General features: G+C 30.9%; 3 protein-coding genes across 3 annotated transcripts in view; 1 reads left to right on the top strand and 2 right to left on the bottom strand.

Annotated features, from left to right (window-relative positions):
• The first annotated feature begins 2,729 nt into the window (after positions 1-2,729).
• On the top strand, positions 2,730-13,967 carry LOC111640360 (patched domain-containing protein 3-like). Its single transcript, XM_023386375.1, has 5 exons — positions 2,730-3,029; positions 8,787-9,296; positions 9,983-10,464; positions 11,197-11,526; positions 12,323-13,967. The coding sequence occupies exons 2-5, from the start codon at positions 8,794-8,796 to the stop codon at positions 13,123-13,125; spliced, it is 2,118 nt and encodes a 705-aa protein (XP_023242143.1). The 5' UTR covers positions 2,730-3,029; positions 8,787-8,793; the 3' UTR covers positions 13,126-13,967.
• A 1,900-nt stretch (positions 13,968-15,867) lies between these two features.
• Positions 15,868-16,390, bottom strand: LOC111640345. The gene is made up of 2 exons (XM_023386360.1): positions 16,314-16,390; positions 15,868-16,232 (listed from the first exon to the last, which is right to left on the bottom strand). Exons 1-2 carry the CDS (start codon positions 16,368-16,370, stop codon positions 15,912-15,914), a joined length of 378 nt encoding a protein of 125 aa, XP_023242128.1. The 5' UTR covers positions 16,371-16,390; the 3' UTR covers positions 15,868-15,911.
• A 176-nt stretch (positions 16,391-16,566) lies between these two features.
• LOC111640338 overlaps positions 16,567-19,384 on the bottom strand; it is a 40,124-nt gene continuing 37,306 nt past the window's right edge. Inside the window, exons 18-26 of the mRNA XM_023386350.1 lie at positions 19,235-19,321; positions 18,889-19,077; positions 18,721-18,820; positions 18,477-18,643; positions 18,352-18,409; positions 18,190-18,275; positions 16,920-16,958; positions 16,778-16,837; positions 16,567-16,704 (exon numbers count right to left, since the gene is read on the bottom strand). Of these exons, the coding sequence (XP_023242118.1) occupies positions 16,567-16,704; positions 16,778-16,837; positions 16,920-16,958; positions 18,190-18,275; positions 18,352-18,409; positions 18,477-18,643; positions 18,721-18,820; positions 18,889-19,077; positions 19,235-19,321 (924 nt within the window). The remainder of the gene's footprint in view (positions 16,705-16,777; positions 16,838-16,919; positions 16,959-18,189; positions 18,276-18,351; positions 18,410-18,476; positions 18,644-18,720; positions 18,821-18,888; positions 19,078-19,234; positions 19,322-19,384) is intronic.

Below are 19,384 nucleotides of genomic sequence, written 5' to 3'. Positions count from 1 at the left end.
GGCAGGTATATTTCCTCTCCTCAAATGATCACATATTTCACACAAAACTTTAATTTGATCGGGAGTAGCTTCTTTCAATATTGCTTTTCGTTGAGAAGGAGTAGTCTTGGACAAAAGTGCTAACATATGATAATTTTTCTTTACGTTATTCGTTTTATCGGTAAGTATGTCCAAAAAATACCTTGTTCGTCGGGAAATCACGAATCTCTCACAGAAAATTTCTTATTCGTTTTAGGATGAAAATCTAATAACAAATAACCAAATTCCTTTTGCGTTGCTTTTTTATATGCATCCATAAAAAAATCGCATTTACCAACAAAAGCTTGTGGCCCCAAACAACTTACTTGACTGTCAACACGATTATTTTTAAATAATATCAAATAATGCGTGTTTAAAGTTATATCTCTCATAATTCTATTTTTTGGAAACAAATTTTGCATTGTCATTATCATACTTACATTATAATGATGAGACTGTTGTAAACAAAAATGCAGTTTTTGAACTGTGTTCATGCATCAAATCATCAATTATTATTAAATCCCATCTTTGCACGGATTCGGGTAACCATACATGAATGTAATATCTTTTTCTTCATGAAAAATTGGTAAATATACGGAATAACACCATAGAACTTTTTTAAATATTTTTTCATAAATTTTGTTATGAATAATTTTTCTCACTAGTGTAGTCTTTCCGCATTGTGAAGGTCCAACAATTATACAGTTACTAGGATGTTTGAAATACATACTCGTATTAATCGAACTTATAAGCTTTAGTAAATTTATAATGCTTTGTTCCGCAAATTATCTCTCTAAATATTAATATATTCTTTTGGTTATTTTTTATATAAACTTCATTCATAACTTCTGAACATTCCTCGAACGAATAATATAATTTATTATTAACTTTATTAATTCTTCCATCCTTGTCAACAATTATAAAACCAAATTTTCTGTCTCCTTTCCATATTTCATCGTTAACCTTAAAATAACGTAAAATAATAGGGAAATTATCAGGAATATCGAAAGAAAAATTATTTACCGCACCACTACATGTATCGAAAGACTTGTACAAACGAGGAGAAATAGAATAATTTCTATCACCGTCGTAAGTAATAATAAAATCATATGTCTCCATGATTGCAACTTTCAATCTTGGTATTAAAAATAAATTCTAATGTTCCTTAAAACTATATTTATATCAAAAACCGATCTTCTATAAAATAATTCTTAATCAAAATGAAAATTAGTTCATAAAGTGAATTAGAAAATATAATTAATTTTTTAAAACATTTGATAAATAAAATTAATTTAATTAAAATTTGTGATTAAGATTTCTCTTAAAAAATTAATATCGCAAATTAATTTTATAATGATAAATTTGATAATTAGAAAGAATATATTAAACTTTCCTTATTGTTATAATAAAATTAATTTAATTCAAATTTATAAAAACATTTAATAATTAATACAGAAACTTTGCCTTATTGTTACAAGGTATTTTATGAAAACTAAAAAAAAAATGAAATGAATTGAAAAGTTTTCTAAATATTAAAATTATTTATAATCTTAATTTATCCGAGTAATTTTTGATCTGAAATTGTTATTACTAATCATTTGATCTGAAATTATTATATCTGAAATGATTATTGTAAATTAATTTTATAATAATAAATTTGATAATTAGAAAGAATATATTAAACTTTCCTTATTGTTAAAATAAAATCAATTTAATTAAGATTTGTGATCGAAAAATTAATTTTGTGATCTGAAATAATTCCATTCAACAAATTTTTATTTGCAATCTTAATTTAATTTTAAAAATTATTTGTAATTTTAATTTTGTGATCAAAGCTTCCGAAACCACTACTACTTATGTTTATTCTTATTATTTATTATTATGATAATGTCGAGTTTCTCTGCTTCCCTATTATCTAATCTTAGAAGATCATGTACGTAATTTTCATGTGATCATATTGATAGAAACATCATTCAAAAATTATGTACACAATCTTCTATGATAGGATAATAGAAATGAATAGAAACTCAATTTTACGTAATTTAAAAATTCATTCGAGGAAATTATACTTAACCCTCCTGTCTAGAATGTAATTACGCTTCCTCTCTGTATGATTAAAATAATTTTAATACAAACTAAGCAAGTAATATAAAAATTTTCTTTTTTTCATTCTATATCTACAAATATTAATATGTTAATTATATAGATAGTTGTTATGTAGATTCTACGCTTGTAACTTCCTGGTAATAGATAGCTTGACCTTCATCACGTTAAAACTGAGAAATGAAACTAATTAAAATCGATTTCCTTCTTAAATATCATGTTTACAAAATCGTTCAAAATTTAAATTTTACAATTCTATTTTCATTTATATTTGTACAATAGAAGTAGAAAACATTTAGTAACGTTTCTATTTTTGTCTTACGCTCAAATACCTAAATCAGTTACGTTTATAAAATATAAACTTAATTATAAATTACTGTAAATTCAATAACATAAATGTAAATATCGTTTCTTTGTTTTAATTGTTTTATCTTTAAAGTCGTATAAACAAGTTAAAAGATTAGTATTGTATACGTGCGAAAATATCAAGAAAACAACATTTACGTGTAGAAGGTTTTAATAATAATTAAGATAGCTATAAATATTCCTTTAAAATTTCCTTTATAATTAATACTCCAATAACAATATAAATATTTAACAATTTTTTTTGAAAATCACATGATAAAGTGACACACGAGAAAATCACATGAGAAAATCACATGATACGTATATTTTCGAAGAAATCTGAATGCAGAAAACTGCATGCGTTCAATTTTTTTACTTAATTACATTTGCTTCGCTACTGTTTATTTAGAAATTGAATGCACGACAAAGGAATATTAATCTTCTAATTAAAAATAGTAGAGTAACCGGTCGTAACCACTTTTTCAAGAATATTTATTTTACGACGTTCATTTCATATTCGAATTTCAAACAGAAAATATTGCAATCATCATAAAACTTTGCAGGTAAGACATTTTTATACCACACTAATTGCATTATTGTGACTCTATAAAATTGTTAACTATAAAATGATTTTTTCCGACAAAACACTACTTCGTACTGTTTTATCCTACGATTTTATTTCGATAAAACACTATATTTATTCCGATAAAATCTGAAAAAAAGAATTTTCAATTCAGCATGTTTTGTCTTCGATAAAACACTATTTCTTAATATTTAATCTTTATCAACGCGTAATCTTTTAGAAATTTTTCTCTGTGTATAGCTATACAAAGTCTTTCTATATTAACATATTTAACTGGTTAGTTGTTTGCAGTTTCTAAGAATATTTTAAGTTTCTAAGAATAATCTTTTAAGTTTTAAACACACTTTTCTTAAAATATTATCCACCTCTGATCTATAATATTTAATAAATTTCATTTGAAAATTAAATACAGTAGAACCTCGAAAACTCGGCTCTCGATAACCCGGCACTCCGGATAACTCGGCCACACCCTGGCAGGGCAAAAAAATCCTTAGTTAATTAATTTTCATTATAGACAGCTTTATAAAAGTATAAAAGCTCTCATAAAGTATTTTTCTGAGGTCTGTCTTATCAGGTAAATTACTGTACACAGTGTATTCATTAATTTTCATTTTCATGTAGTAAAGGCTCTATGCCTTCATAAAGTACGTACTTTTCCTTTGTTTAAGGGTATTTGGGCAGTTTATTCTCTGTTGTATTCTCCAGCAAACAATACATACGAGTACAGTACACTATTTTCTGAGGAAACACGCATACTTATCCTTTTTTAACCCCATTCCCGATAACCCGGCATTTTCACAAACTCGGCCACCCTTCGGTCCACATTAGGCCGAGTTTTCGAGGTTCTACTGTATTTAATGTTTTATAAAATCATACCATCTATTGATTATTTTTTTTCTGGTTCTAACATAGAATTATTATCATGAGAATGTGTTATATGAGATGGGGTAATCTAATTTTATTTTTACATGTGATAAGGTTATGAGGAAAATTCCTGTAATCCAAAAAGTTTTAGGGAAATCTCTTAATGCAATTAATAGAAAATTTATAAAGTCTATAATTAGGTCTTAACATAAGTAGGTTTATTTTCTCCGTACAGTATAAAATAAATACTTTAATCTTGCTTATAAAACAGCTAAAAATTTAAGATCAATTCCTTTTTTGTGTGAGACTAATCGGGGGTAGGATGTTACGAGTTCTTGACTCTCCTATCCCTTAATCGACTCGAGACCTTGAGGTCCGGTCTCTCTTGTCCAAAGGATGGGTTCTGTTGAGCGGAAGGGTTATAGAGTTAAGGATCGTTAGATCTTATTTCACGTCAGGATCTGACACCAATCTATCAATTTATCGGCGGATAGATACGCTTTTAAGTGAGATCGATTTAACAGGAGCGATCTCGTTCATGATTTCCGGTTCGGAATGGAGGTGGTAATGTAGGAAAGAACGCACACCAATCCAATTTCATTACAATATACCCGTTTATTGTAAAACGTGGTTATAGATTATTAAGGATTCGAGAGCACATATCTCTCTCCGGGTTAACATTCCGTATAGGTAATTCCATTCGGGAAAGGTAGCTGACAATAGATAATAGTCGCGACTCTAACCGCGTTTCGAAAGTACTCGAGAGAGAGCTATCATCGTGAGTAGGATAAATACCTCTAATCGTACAGGATGGTTTCTTGACGATCTTTGAGTTCGGATTCCGGGCTCGTTGAAATAGTTCGTTGATTCGACTTAAGTCCAAAAATCGTAGAATAGTTCAGATAGGAAGTCTATCGAAGATGGTGGCAACGAGAGGTAGGAAATCCACAGACCACTCACAGTACAAAATAACCTTTTTTTTTTCTCCTGTGTCGTCATCGCACTTGCCTTTTATGTGGGGGGCTCTCTTCTCGAGATTTCCCCACGTACGTCAAAGGGTGATGATCTCCTATGACCGATGGTGGGTTAAGTGACAAAATTATGACATAACAGTTAACTCATTTTCTACAAGGAAGTATTTTCGTGAGTTTCATGATCGATTTTTATAAGAAAATTTGTCGGTTGTTTTTCTCTTTTTGAGTTAACCCTAACTTTTATAAAATCGTTTTAGTTTCGAAACAAAAATGGTAGATTAAAATGAATAAAAATATGCGAATCTTAGCATTCTTAAATTCTGGCCCTCACATTTGTGTTGAGCTATTACAGTAGACCCTCTATAACACTAGACAATTCCGTTTTATATGAACTCCATGTTGTACGAGTCACTTAGATTTTACAAATGAGCCGTTCACAGCCCGGCACACGTATTTGTAAAATCTAAGTGACTCGTACAACATGGAATTCATATAAAATGGAATTATCAACAGTGTTATAGGGGGGTCGACTTGTATTGGAATCATGTGAAATTGATTCTTCGAGATTTTTGCGAATCTTCACATTTTCAGATCTCCTGAACCGAAAAAATTAAAAAGAAACGGAAAAAATTTCATGTATATGTATCCGTATGTGTATGTGTTGGCATCTATTTCGTTTAATATATAAAAATGGGGTAAAGATTAAGAAACGAACTTTGGCACGGTTACTTGTGTATAAGGAGCATTGATGCTATTAAATTTTGGAGGTAAAAGATCGAGGGGGCTGAGAGATAGAGGGTGGTCACGTGATTTCTCAGATATTTTACTAAACAATTAGTTTTCATTTTATATGTTTTGTATAAAATTATAATCAATCGAAAATGATATCAGAAGACGGGACATTAATATTTCTCATCTTAAATGTCTTCTTTCACTTTTCTAAAGAAAATAAAACAATAAATTATATATATATTAGGGTTAGCTATAAAGTAATTAAAGAGCATATCAATTAATTCGCATTTGAATCTCTAACCGAGAGAGAGAGAGAGAGTTTACATTCGATCGCGATTTGGTATTTACCTGAAGGTAATTTCTGTTGCAATCTTAGAAGAATGGGGTTTTCACTTGACGCGTAGGATTTCCTTCTACCAGTAGCGTGCCGTCATTAGAAGCGGTGGAAGCGCCGCTTCCCTTGTATTTTATAAAAAAATAAATACATATTAATTTTAATTATATGAAAATAATCGCACAATATTTTATTATAACCGCATTATGTATCTGATTACAGATTTCTTATTTCCAGGTTTTCTGGTAGTTAAGCTTGTCCTGTAAATATCGCGTTTATAGATAAATTGTTAGAATTGGTTTGGTTAGTTTGATTACGGCAACGCGACACGTGAGCAATCTGCATTCCGGGAAGACTTTCATGTAAAGTTAGCCCTTATTTAAGTGTTACTAACGCGAAGAAAACCCAGAAAACTCCACGTGGCCAATCCGTTGGCCATGCGAGAACTCACGACCGTCTACCGGTATTTAGTGATTTTATCCACTCGGTTATTGGAGGGTTCTTATTGGACTGCAATTTGAAGAAATTGTAGACCTATAAATTCCAACTCTCATCCGTCCGTCTCTGTCCTTCCTTAATCTCGAGAACGAAGTTAGTTAGATGAAAGTGTAGACCAAACATGGAAATCATAAGAGAAAGAGGTTGAGATTAACTATGTATGAAGTTCCGATTTGTACCCCAAGTTATATTATTTCAATTCAAAAATTTTCCCCTGAATGGAGATAGATATATTACCGGCACGATTCAATTGCTAACAGGAAAAGTATGATATAAAGGGGCAAAACACTACTACACTCCACTCAAGCAAGTGCTATGTGCTACGGTCACAGTAATGTAATAATAGAGCATCTATTTCGCGCTATGTCATTGTCGCAGTAATTCAGTGAATATAATAAATATTTTTAAAAATTATATCCATTTTTGTAAGATTTATATTTATTTAATTATTTTGTTAGATTTTTTCCAATAGATAACGCTGTATGTAAATCCAGCATTTAAATGTAGACAGAAATTAATCGATACATAGAAATCCAATTGATAATTTAGGGTGGGATGTACGACATCATTTAATTTAGAGGTATTTGAACACAACTGCCAAGTTTCGCAGCAATTGGCCAAACGGCCTAGGAGTATATAGCGAACAAACAAACAAACAAACATCCTCATTTAAATACTGTAGAGCATCGATTATCCGACCCCCCGATTACACCACATCGGTTAACCGACCGTTCTAGTCGGCATATTTCAAATGTCCGCTAGTGATGTGGCATTACAATATTTGAATATGTCTTGGCTACTTTATTATTATTTTTGTTAAATTTTTGCGTGTTTTAGCTGGCAACACGGCTCGACCATTGAAGGGAGGCCAGTATTTAAACGAGACTTAATTTTCTAATAATAAATGGTTGTTTGTTTTGTGAGCTATGAAATAATTTAAAAATGATTTTTTACGGTTCCATTGGCACGGTTTTTTTTTAAAAAAAAAATTTTGTTAGGCTTAACATCGATGAAAATTCAACGCGGAGTTGGTTAATAGCGATATACTAATATACTAATTACATGGGATATACTAATAATGTATTTTTTTCATTTTTTCGGTTATCCATTTTTTTCATTTTTTCGGTTATCCGACCAATCTGAGTCCCCAATTGAGTCAGATAATCGATGCTCTACTGTATATATGTTACCGCTAAAGCTCGAAAGTCGTTAATCTGCAGATTACCTAGCTAATCTGCAGATTACCTAGCTAATCTGCAGATTAACTAGGGTGATCCGTTAAAGTTGCTAAAAATTGTTCTATTTCTCAAATTACCTAGGTAATGTGCAGATTATCTAGGTAATCTGCAAATTACCTACTAGGCACTCGGTAAAGTGAAAATAAGATCTTTGCTGGAACAGCAGCAACGTTTCTGTACGCTTAAATTAACATAATGTTCTTTATTTAATTTTCGATATCTAAAGAATCAAGTTAATACAATCAAACAATCGACAAATTAGTTGATAGAATCAATCATCAACCAATTAAAAAACATACAAAAAATCAAACGATTTAAAATATTAATACAATTAGGGAAATTATTATATAGATAACCACCTATGGAATTTCGGGACTTTGAGTATCTATCTGAACTGAGGGGACCGAGACGACTTCAACGATACCCTACTTTTGGACCGGAGACGAAAAATAATAAAGTTATCATACTTTTTCTGGTGATCGCATGATGTAATTGTGCAGTTAATGTTACCTATGGTGAGTAAAATGGCGGCTCGTCTCTGATTCCAGCAAACAGAAGAAAGGAAACAGTGGGGACGCACGTTCTGTCCTAACCTAACCTATTTTAATAAATTACCATAATTATTACCAACCAAATTATTAGAATAGGTTAGGTTAGGTTTGAACGTGCGTCCCCACTGTTTCCTTTCTTCTGTTTGCTGGAATCAGAGACGAGCCGCCATTTTATTCACCATAGGTAACATTATCCAATTGTGCTTACTTATTAGTGCAGTCTAAAGATTGGTGGCACTGAATTTCATAGCAATTGGTTTCTGCGACAAGAACACCTATTTGTGGTACATTTATTTGTGGCAAAGATCTTATTTTCACTTTACCGAGTGTCTAGTAGGTAATATGCGGATTACCTAGATACTCTGCACATTACAGTATCTAGGTAATTTCAGAAATGGAACAATTTTCACAACTTTAACGGATCACCCTAGGTAATCTGCAGATTAACGACTTTCGAGCATTAGCGGTAACATATAGATTAATTAACAGAATGATGCGATGAAAATCAAATAACTAATATAATAATTGGTGTTACTGTTCCTTTAGAAAAAGAATGAAGAAAACTTTGGACTCTTATTTATCTTCTTGGTTTTCTCGAATTGGCAACGTTGTCGGTGAATATCCACAACATTGTATCGCTGGCACTTTATTAATGACATTGATTTTTGGGTCTGGGTTTCTCAAGTTTACTATGATTAATGATATGGAATATCTGTACGTTCCGAGAAACGGAAGAGTTTTGGAAGATAAAAAGTCCATCGAGTCTCTGTTTCCCAACCGCATCTTGAACCAATATTATGAAACTCGGCATTCCATTTATAAAAATTTAATTCTGGTCATTGTCTCGGTGAAGAACAATGGATCCATGATGGACATCTCTTCGTTACAAGATGTAATCCAGATGGATTCCATCGTCAGCAACATCAGCATCTTTTGGAAAAAGAAGTTCTTTTATTACCGAGATATTTGTGTGAAGAATAATCGTAACCAATGCTCGGAAAATTTCGTTTCTTCCTTGAAATACATGATACAAAATCCTGGAAAAGTTTCTATGAGGTAAGACGTTATCATCGCAAATAAATATTCTCCATTGCTTGAAATTTTACAATCTCATATATGTTTATTCATTATATATTATTATTGGGTGGATAAATTAACGCAATACATAAGCGAACTTTGAAGCGAAAGTGCCTCCCGAGAGTACTTGCATGAGAAAATGCTTCATATTTACGTGTTAGATCTGTGAAGAAAGCCCGGCAAACTTCCGTGCTTTCCTCACACATGTGAGCCTGCCTGTTAGACAGGTACTGTACGTTCAGTGCTTTGATCGAATCTGCTATTGGTAATCACAAATTGCACGAAAAAAGCCAATTGTAATAAATTTTGTGATTCTGTAAATGAACATAAAAAACTGAAAATTACCTCTACTATTGTTTCAGAGATAATAGTAACAATGTGAAAGTCAAAATTTTAAAATTCAATCCGTGGGCCGAGAAATTCATGGTTACCTATAAAAGTCCTCCTTTCCAAGGCACTTTCCTCTTGAAATTCGTCCATGTATTGCGATGTTTTATACTATCGATCCAATTCGATCACCTCAAAAATTGTCAGATTAATTAAAAGTTCTTTGAAATACATTGTTATTCAAACCAATATTTTAACTTCAATTAAAAATTCAAGAATAGTGTCATCTGACTTGACAGTATATTTTTTATTATTATTTACTTTTATTACATGTTTAGATATCCAATAGATAGAGCACATTTCGATGCGAAAATACACGCTTTGAACATAGGTGGAGTAACAGTTAATGACACTGGATACATCACAGACTTCAAAGCCGTTCGCCTCTTCTATTTCATGAATTTCGGAACGGAAGAAAAGAAGCAAATAGCTTTGAAGTGGGAAGAAGCATTTCTGAATTTAATGAGTGGAATGGAATTTCGCCACATCAACGTTTTCTTCTGGACTTTTCGCGGTGCCAATGTCGAAGCTAACAGAAACACGGAACTAAGCATTACGCTCGCATTTATAGTTGGACCAATAATAATTTTTTTCTCGATGGCAAGTTGTATGACGTTCGACATCGTTAGCAGTAAGCCGTGGATTGGATTAGCGGGATGTTCTAGTCCCGCTTTAGCACTTATAGCATCGTTTGGTTTGCTACTACATTGCGGAATAGAGTATAGCGATGTCAATACGACGTTGCTTTTCCTTTTGATAGGTATGTTTCTTTATTTATACGCTTTTTATATAGTAATGCTAAACAGATTTGTATTATTTTTCAGAGTAACGATAAAAAGAATGTATAAAAAATTTAAAAACTTTAGTAGAAAGAGTAGGATGAGAAGCAGAACACAATAGAAAAGTAGAAACTGAAATAAGTAAACTTTGAAAGTAAATTAATTCTTTTTGTCACAGTTAAGAAAAATTAAAGCAAAGAAAAATGCAAAAGAATTACAGTAATAAAAACCATTATCAAAGTTTCATACTGACATCGAAAATTAATTAATATTGCTTACGTTAATACATAAATGAATTCTGATGAATTGTTTGATTGTAATCCTGCCCCTTATTGTTATAGCGAGCCGTGTTAAATCGAAGGCTAATTGGCTAATATTTATTCTCATTTGAGCTTGTGGAACTGCAAAATAAATTTAAAAAATCACAAAATATAGTTAGATCGAATCTGAACATAAAAAATTGTAATACTTTTTACTTTTGTTGGATAGAAAATCGAAGTTATTAAATTGTATTGGCAAGGTATTAAGAACATATTTCCTTTATAACGTTATTTTGTCAAATTTCATTAAAATATGAAAGAGAATTTGTTTTTTTTTTACAAAAATAATTTATATGCTATACACTTTGCGTTAAGAGTAATTGTGTGTAATCTTTCTTATGTATTTCTTCTTCAATCAATTCAGGTAAAATTAACGCTTACTGATTTTTGTAGGTATTGGCCTAGACGATTCCTTTATTTTGTTGTCTGCTTGGAGGCGTACGAACTCAAAAGATAGCGTAGTGAACAGGATGAACCATACTTTTTCCGAAGCGGGAATATCCATCACCATTACTTCCTTGACTAATGTTGCTTCGTTTTGTGTTGGAATAACTTCACCTTATAGAGCCGTTCGTATTTTCTGCACCTACGGCGCTTTGTCTGTATTTTTCGATTTAGTGTATCAAATATTTTTCTTCGGAAGTCTCTTGGCACTCGATGGCTACAGAGAAAAACATCGTCTTAATCCCTTTCTCTGTTACACAGTCAAGGAAAAATGCTATGGTATGTAAATATTTTGAATATACTCTTACTGACATATCACTGGGAACATCCAAATGATCGAATCGGTTAAGACGTCTTTCTACCTGTATACGAATCCGCGGGAATTTTTTATACGCGGTTTGTCATAGATATGACGAGCCCCTTCCTTTAGGATCGAGTCTTCCCCATTTTGGGTGTGAGCAAATTCACGATATGTGTAAAAAAATATCCTTTTGTTGCCGCAAGATGAAATGACTTACCGAAACCTGAGAGTAATTTTAAAAGGCTTTTCAACAATTAAGATTATCACGTGTAAACAATATATAGTACAGAGTACATATAATTATTTTTTCGGTTATTATAATCATTATTTACGGACAAATCATCAAAAATCTTTATTAACGAATGCAAATTCAGGCATGCATATTGACCTTTACAACGGCCCTCATAAGACTTTTGAGATTTTTTTTTTCAAGAACTTAACAATAGATAAACTGACACTTATTCTGTCGTTTTTACCGATAATCAATAGCGACAAATGAATAAAATGACTTACATCAAAAACGCTTATAAAATTTCTTTTTAAAACAATTATTCACATTGTTCACTTACTTCCACACTACTCAATTTCATTTAATAAAAAGTTCAATTTTGCATACAAACACTTTTCCAACTTCAGACATTTTCACCATTATCCAGCTTATTCCCTGCTTAATTTAACCTTGGTTGTGAGGTAATGCGCCGCACTCAGTATTTTTTATATACTTATGTTGTTATCGATAATACATAATAATTCTTGCACTACTTTCATTTTTAGAAAACGAAACGTCCGAGATCAGAAAAGACGAAATGGATTCGAAAAGGTTTGACAAAGCCATGAAGTTCCTCTCTGAAAAACTCGGAAATCTCTTCTGTAGAAAATTAGTCAAAATTCTGATCATATTCTTGTTCCTATGCAATATTGCAGCAAGCATTTACAGCATGAAAGACATTAAACAGGGCTTGAATTTGAGAGACGTGTTACCGTTTTCTTCTTACATTAGAAAATTCGTTGATAATTACTACTTATATTTTTCAGATTATCCACACGCAATACAAATAGTTATTAACCAAGCTCTAGATTATTCAAATCCCATTGTACAAGAAGAAGTAGAGAATATTTTAACAACGTTTGAGAATTCTCCTTACATCAGTGGACGCGAACACTCTTTATGTTGGATACGAGAATATCTTTCTTTCATTCGTAACAACGATATAAATTATTTGATGAATGATTTTAACACAACAAATTCTACGGGTTTCATACAAGGATTGAAACAGGTATTTCTCAGACTTAAACCGGCTGTTCAATTCCAGAAAGACATATCATGGAATAGACAGAGAGACAAAATTGTTGCTTCTAGATGTTTCTTTTTGTCCAAAAGTGTCAGAACAGGAACAGACGAGAAATTATTATTAGAAAGTTTGCGTCAGATTGCGGATCGTAGCAAATATCGCATAATCGTATACAACATATTATTTGTTTCTTACGAGCAATCATTGAACCTGCCGGTTATCTGTTTGCAAAGCGTTGGTATCTCGGTGCTTGTAGTGAGCTTGATATTTTTTGTGCTGATATAAGATATTTTTTGCACCGTTTGCGTGTCATTAAACATCGTTTGTATTCTTGTAGAGACGATGGGTTATATGAACTGGTGGAATGTCAACTTAGACTTGATGTCAATCATGATTTTAATGATGAGTGCGGGATTATGTATCGATTTTTCGGCTCACGTGGCTTACGCGTATAAGTGTTGTCAGAAAGAATCATTAGAAGAAAAACTTAAATATACTTTGTACGCTACGGGATATCCGGTAATACAAGGTTGCGTATCTACCATTTTAGGTGTTGTAGTTTTGAGATTCGGACCTTCCTATACTTTTGTGTTATTTTTCAAAATTATCTTTTTGAATATGATTTTTTCTGCTCTTAACGGACTGCTTCTGTTACCGGTGATGCTGAGTATAGGAGATTCAATTGTTTTTCCTTGGAAAAAAAAGATTGTTATCGAGTCTGCCCTTTAACCTGATTCCCGTGAAAAAGTTTAAGATTCCTTTATTTTATAAACTACTACAAGCAGCCGTTTGTTTCAGAGTAGTTTATACAAAATCTAAAAATGTTGTTTATAATTATAATTAGTCGTGATTATTATTGTTTATGGCATCGAACGTATGATGCAATTTAACGTATCATTGCATATTTTATTCGGAACTTCGATTATATAAAGTAGTAGTTAAGTCGATTACTAATTTACGATTTATGACAATACTATTTATAGAAATTTTACCTAGTAATGATATATGTGATCTTATATAATACAGTAGAACCTCGATTATCCGGACTAATTGGGGATGAAGGTAGTCCGGATAAGAAAAAGTCCGGATAATCGAAACAAATACTTTAATTTGTCTTTTAACGATAATACAACACGTTTTCTTTTCGATGACATATCGGTAATATTAAAAATAAATACTGTATTTAAATCGTGATCAAAATTTCAAAAAACAAATGTTTTATTGAATTTGGACTACTACTGACCAGCGCTAACTGACTACCTATTGTTTAAAAAGCCTTCTGGCGGCTCAAGAAGACGGATTTTATAAAATAAAAAGCAGTTGAAACTGCATTTTTTTATGAATAAGAATTTGACAAACTATTTATCGTTTTATGACGAGTAAAATTTTTTGTCGCGTTTTCGGCTTTTAAGTAATGCATAAACCTTCGAAACGCGAGGCCTTTCGGACCGCGAGGCATAGGTGGTGGACTACGTTGCCCATGCCTTACGCCGCTCTTGGTTTTAGAAATGATGTAATTTGAGTATAAATTATTTATAAATACGCATGTCAAGTTATATTTTTATTACGATGCAAAATATATTTAAGAGTTTACGACCACTGTGCCGGGTGAGACGTTGTTGAAACAAAAAATGTTATGCATTCCATCTCATATATAAACAGTGTCGTAATTCGCCAAGTGCAAATCAGCAAATTCGTAAAATTTTTGTTTATTTTGAACAATCCGGATAATCGAAAATCCAAATAATCGAGATTCTACTGTATATAAAACATTAAAATCAAATTATTATCGCAATAAAGACAAAATTCAACGTTTAACAAAAATATGTTTTTTGTTGTATTTCTCTTTATCCTTCGTTTCCTAGACGTACTCAAACCACCCATTCGCTTGACAGATTTTTTCATTATACTTTTTTTTTAGTTTGTTCCATTTTCTGTGAAATATACTAAATAATGTAAATTGCAATGCTTACACCCAAAACGAACTGAAATATCAATTTATTGGTGTTTTTCGGTTTATCGTTTCTTGAGGGAATGTCAAGAGAAATTCAAATGGAAGAGAAAACTAAAAAACTTTTCTTTTTATTTTCTTTTTTGTCTTTGCCTTTTCCCACGTTTATATGGGATCAGCATTTTCATTATTACTTAATCTGTCTTTTCACATCTCTCTGTCCAGTGACTCCTCTCTCCCAAGTCCTTCCAACTTCCCAATTCTCTTTCCAGCAGAGTTCTCGTTTCTTTTTTCTAAATGTCTTGGTGTTTTTATTTATTTATCTAAGCAATAATTGATGCGCTTTCACATTTAATATGTGTAGAAATATCATAATAAAGACAGAAATTAACTTTCAAGTTACAAGTCTGTATTCCTTTCGTATCGGCCCATACCGAAGACTCATCTAAATGGTTCATATACAGTATATCGAAAATAGATCCTGATTAAATTTCGTTAAATCGAGGATTAAACAAACTTGCAAAGTAAAGCTATAACACTTCATTTAATACGTAAATAAATACAGTAGTGTCGTCTTTTCCATTAGGCACTTTGAGTACAGTGCTTAAGGTCTACGAAATTAAAAATTATGGGAATTAACATAAAACATTATATTTTTGCACGAAAATTTTTGCCTTACTAATCACTTATCTAATCTAATTAATATACAATCTTATTAAATAACTAAAAAAGCAACGTCTTTGTTGGTCACACACTATTAAATACAGGAACTCGTGCATATTTTCTTTCATATATTATTATAATTTATTGTTTAATTTCACAATTGATAGTATGTATTCTATATTGTACTCGTATCTTAATTATAAAATACATAATAATTATATTGTTTTAATTAAAATGCATTAAATTATTTAGAAGGTATTTTAAAACGTTAACTTAAAAAATGAAAAAGTGCCTAGGACGTACGAAAAACTTAATGCGGCCCTGTAAATAAGTGAAATCGTGTACAAAATTTATAATTAGAATCTATAAGTAATAAATTAAAAATTATTTAAGCAATTGTTCACTTATAAATTTGCACAAATTTAGTTTAAATTGCGATTAAAATTAACACAAAACTTTAACTGGCGTCTTTAATTGCTTGTTCTATTAAATGAATAGGAACAACATGTCGAACTTTCGAAGGATCGACAGTCGAAGTGGCGAGTCTCCTAGTTGGCTTAATAGTCGATGCCGTTGCTCTAGGAAGAGGATATTCTCTTGTAGGTTTCACTGTAGAAGTTCTAACACCTGGAGGTAATATATTTTGCTGTCGTCGAGTTGGTCTGCTTGTAAATGGATTGATTTGTTCTTCAGTAATTTGAAGCTGAGATCTTACGGAACAAATGTCTGGTTCATTATACATATATTTTATTTTTGGATATCTTGAAAGGATTAGATTCTGGAAATTGTTTTTGAGTTTAAATAAGTTTTATTTTAAAACATGATTATGTTTAAATCGAAATATTGAAATTGTGCTTACTGGTAATCCTTTTCCTCCTTTATCTATACAAAAATTCATATGAGGACTGTACTTCATTGCTCTTTCTACGCGACTCACTACATTGTGTTCCCATGGATACGATTCAAGAAAGTCATAATAAGTCTCATTTTTACCAGTTATCGGAGATATAACAAACCTTTCATCGCTGAATTTAAATAAAAGAACAAATGCTTAAGCTTATGCATTATTTAATTACATAGTGGCTATGTGCTAAAAATTTGAAAGAAAATGCTTACTCTGAAACTTTTTTTACTCCCATTCTTTTCAGGACATTAGCGGGAGAAGGGCAGCTGAAAGTTGCAGACAAATTTATTTTCGGGTAATATCCAAGAAAAACTATACACATTTCTTCTCTCGTTGAAAATCCACCCTGAAAATTTAATTTCGTGCAATTATGAAACCTATAAAATGTTTTCCTTTATGTGAAAGCAATTCATAATTACGTAAGTTGGAGAAGATCTTCTTGAAGAATCATAAGTGCATTCTATGATTAGATGATCAGTCTGCAATTTAATGAATAAATATTTGTAAACATAATTTATAACGAATTGGAAAATAGCATCTTTAGAATTTGAAACTACTTACAGGTAAAACAGTGCGTACTTTAGGTAAGAGGCGATATTCCTGATAAAATATAAAGATTTTTAAATATATATATTTAGAGTGTTATATTAAGAATATATGTGTATACAGGGTATCCCATAAGTTGCTTTACTGTAATAACTTTTTCTGCTATTGTATATTTTTAAATTTTTGTTTCGGGTTTTTGAAAATATGTTCCTTGAAAATTTATTAATGTTTACGTTGAAGTAACGCATTCAAAATCAACTCTTGATTGTTCTAATGTAAAGAATATACATACAATCTGTTATAAAAGTATAGAAACACCATAAATTTTGTGTTTTTTCAAGATTTATTTTGAAATTATTATTGGAAATATTATTAATTATTTTACATCGTCATTTAATTATTTTATCAGGTNTTTAGAAATTTCAAACTATAATAAAATTTAATGCAATGAACGTCTATTTTTTTTTAAATATAGATTTTAATAGAATTCTATACTCAAATGAATTTATTATATTCAAAATAACTTATACTCGAAATAAATCGAATCAAATGAATATATCGAATTGCATGTATAGTTCTATTATCAGGTGTATAAAATGCATATATAAGACTGTTATAACTGATATATATGTTTTTGTACTTATGAATTTGTGTCTAGAGCTCAACGAAATTAAAATATTGCTTAATATTTGTTTATATGTACAATATTTCTAGAAAGAGAGAGAGCTTAAATAAAGTCAAATTTATGTCGAATGAGAATTTTATAGCCTCAATTTGTTTTTCGCCAGTTTGTAAAGAATAATTCAGTTAAGATAAAGAATAAAGAGTTAGATAGATGAACGTTGACACCAGATATAGAAACCGTAGGGGAGGAGGTCCCGACTAACTTTATACGAAATTCCAGTTTGCACCGAAAATCACGTTATCTCAATTCAAAAATTTTCCCTGAAAGAAGTTAAATATATAATCAGCACGATTGTTAGCAGGGAAATATGATGTACAGAGATGTAAGACACTACTAATTTGAGGTGGAGAGCATTTTGTATATGTTATCCAATCACTTTTTATTAGATTTAGATTTATATGACACCAAATACAGTAATGTCACTGAATAATAAACAACAGTGGATGAAGTCATCATGATTAAAAATAATATTCATTCATTCTACGAAATTAATGATTATTAATGTTAATAAACTTTCACGTTTTTAGTTGCGTAAAGTAAAATATAAACTTACAATAATCACATATAGAAATATATAAAAATTAGCTTAAATAATCTTACTTGATAATTAAAATCGTAATTTCTATCTCTACTTAATGGCGGCAATTCCACATTTCCTCGAAAGTGTCTTACAGTTATTTTTTTACCTGACAAAAAACTTACTGTCATTTATTTAAATAATGAAATAAATTTCTGAAAAAACGAACACTATTTTTTACTAACCGATCACATGTGAATGAAGCATAGAAGAAAAGACTTTAATTCCTTCTTTAGGAATTCTCTAGAAACAAGTTTTAGAACTTTTCAGAATTAATTTTCTAACGAGAAAACTAAATAATTAAAATTACCTGTCTAAGACAAGAAGGATGTGCATGACCTGAAACGGTAAATTCTCTCTGTTTTGGAGGCACAAATATACAAGGATATGTTAAAGTACCGATAGTTAAAGTCCAACTGTCGTATTGCCTAAGTTTGGATGTATAAGTGATTAATAATCCAGAATTGTCAACGATGCCTAATAAATATAATAAATAGTAGAAGTGTAAATAAAAAGTTGTTTTGAGTAAAGCTAAAGATTATAAAATGGATGACCTTTTTCGAAACCAGGATTGTCGTAATGAACTTCTAAAAGATACCAAACCAAGTCTGGTGATCCAATTGGTAAACCTGCTTCTTTCGGAAACTTTATTGTCTAGAAAATATTTGTAAATTCTTTTCACGGAATAAAAAATAATAATAATTTAAAATACTAGCATTTACCCCTCCTCCAACAGCCCATCCTATAGATGGATTTAAACAAAACAGAAATTTTGGTACGTAATTTTCTTCAAAGCATTCGTGATATTCTTCTTCCAAATAGGGTAACAGTTTTTCCTCATCGACATAACATTCGTACAGTACCATGTGGTGCACAAATCGCTCATTTTCTGGTTTAATCAAAGGAGAAATCTACGTAAGAGGTAATAATATGCTTATAGTTTTTGCAGTAATTACTCTGTGTTATAATTAAAATATATATATTTCGGTATATTAAAACGCGTGTCTTGCACATTTCATTTGTTTATCTTTAGTTTCTTTTACTTATATAAAAACTTGTCTTTATCACCTCTGTTATGTGATGCTTCCTGTTCAGCTTTGGACGTTTGATGAAGGTGCAAAAATATTCGCTGTTTTTATCACCTGGTAACACAACCTTCAAAATACATTTTTTAAAAGTTATTTGAACGTATAAAGCAGAGATATTTGCATAATTATT

The sequence above is a fragment of the Centruroides sculpturatus genome, unplaced genomic scaffold (genome assembly GCF_000671375.1).
Source record: "Centruroides sculpturatus isolate CEXI.00-Female unplaced genomic scaffold, Cexi_2.0 scaffold1321, whole genome shotgun sequence".
In the NCBI taxonomy this organism is placed as follows: domain Eukaryota; kingdom Metazoa; phylum Arthropoda; class Arachnida; order Scorpiones; family Buthidae; genus Centruroides; species Centruroides sculpturatus.
This window is presented reverse-complemented; position numbering and strand designations above follow the sequence as displayed.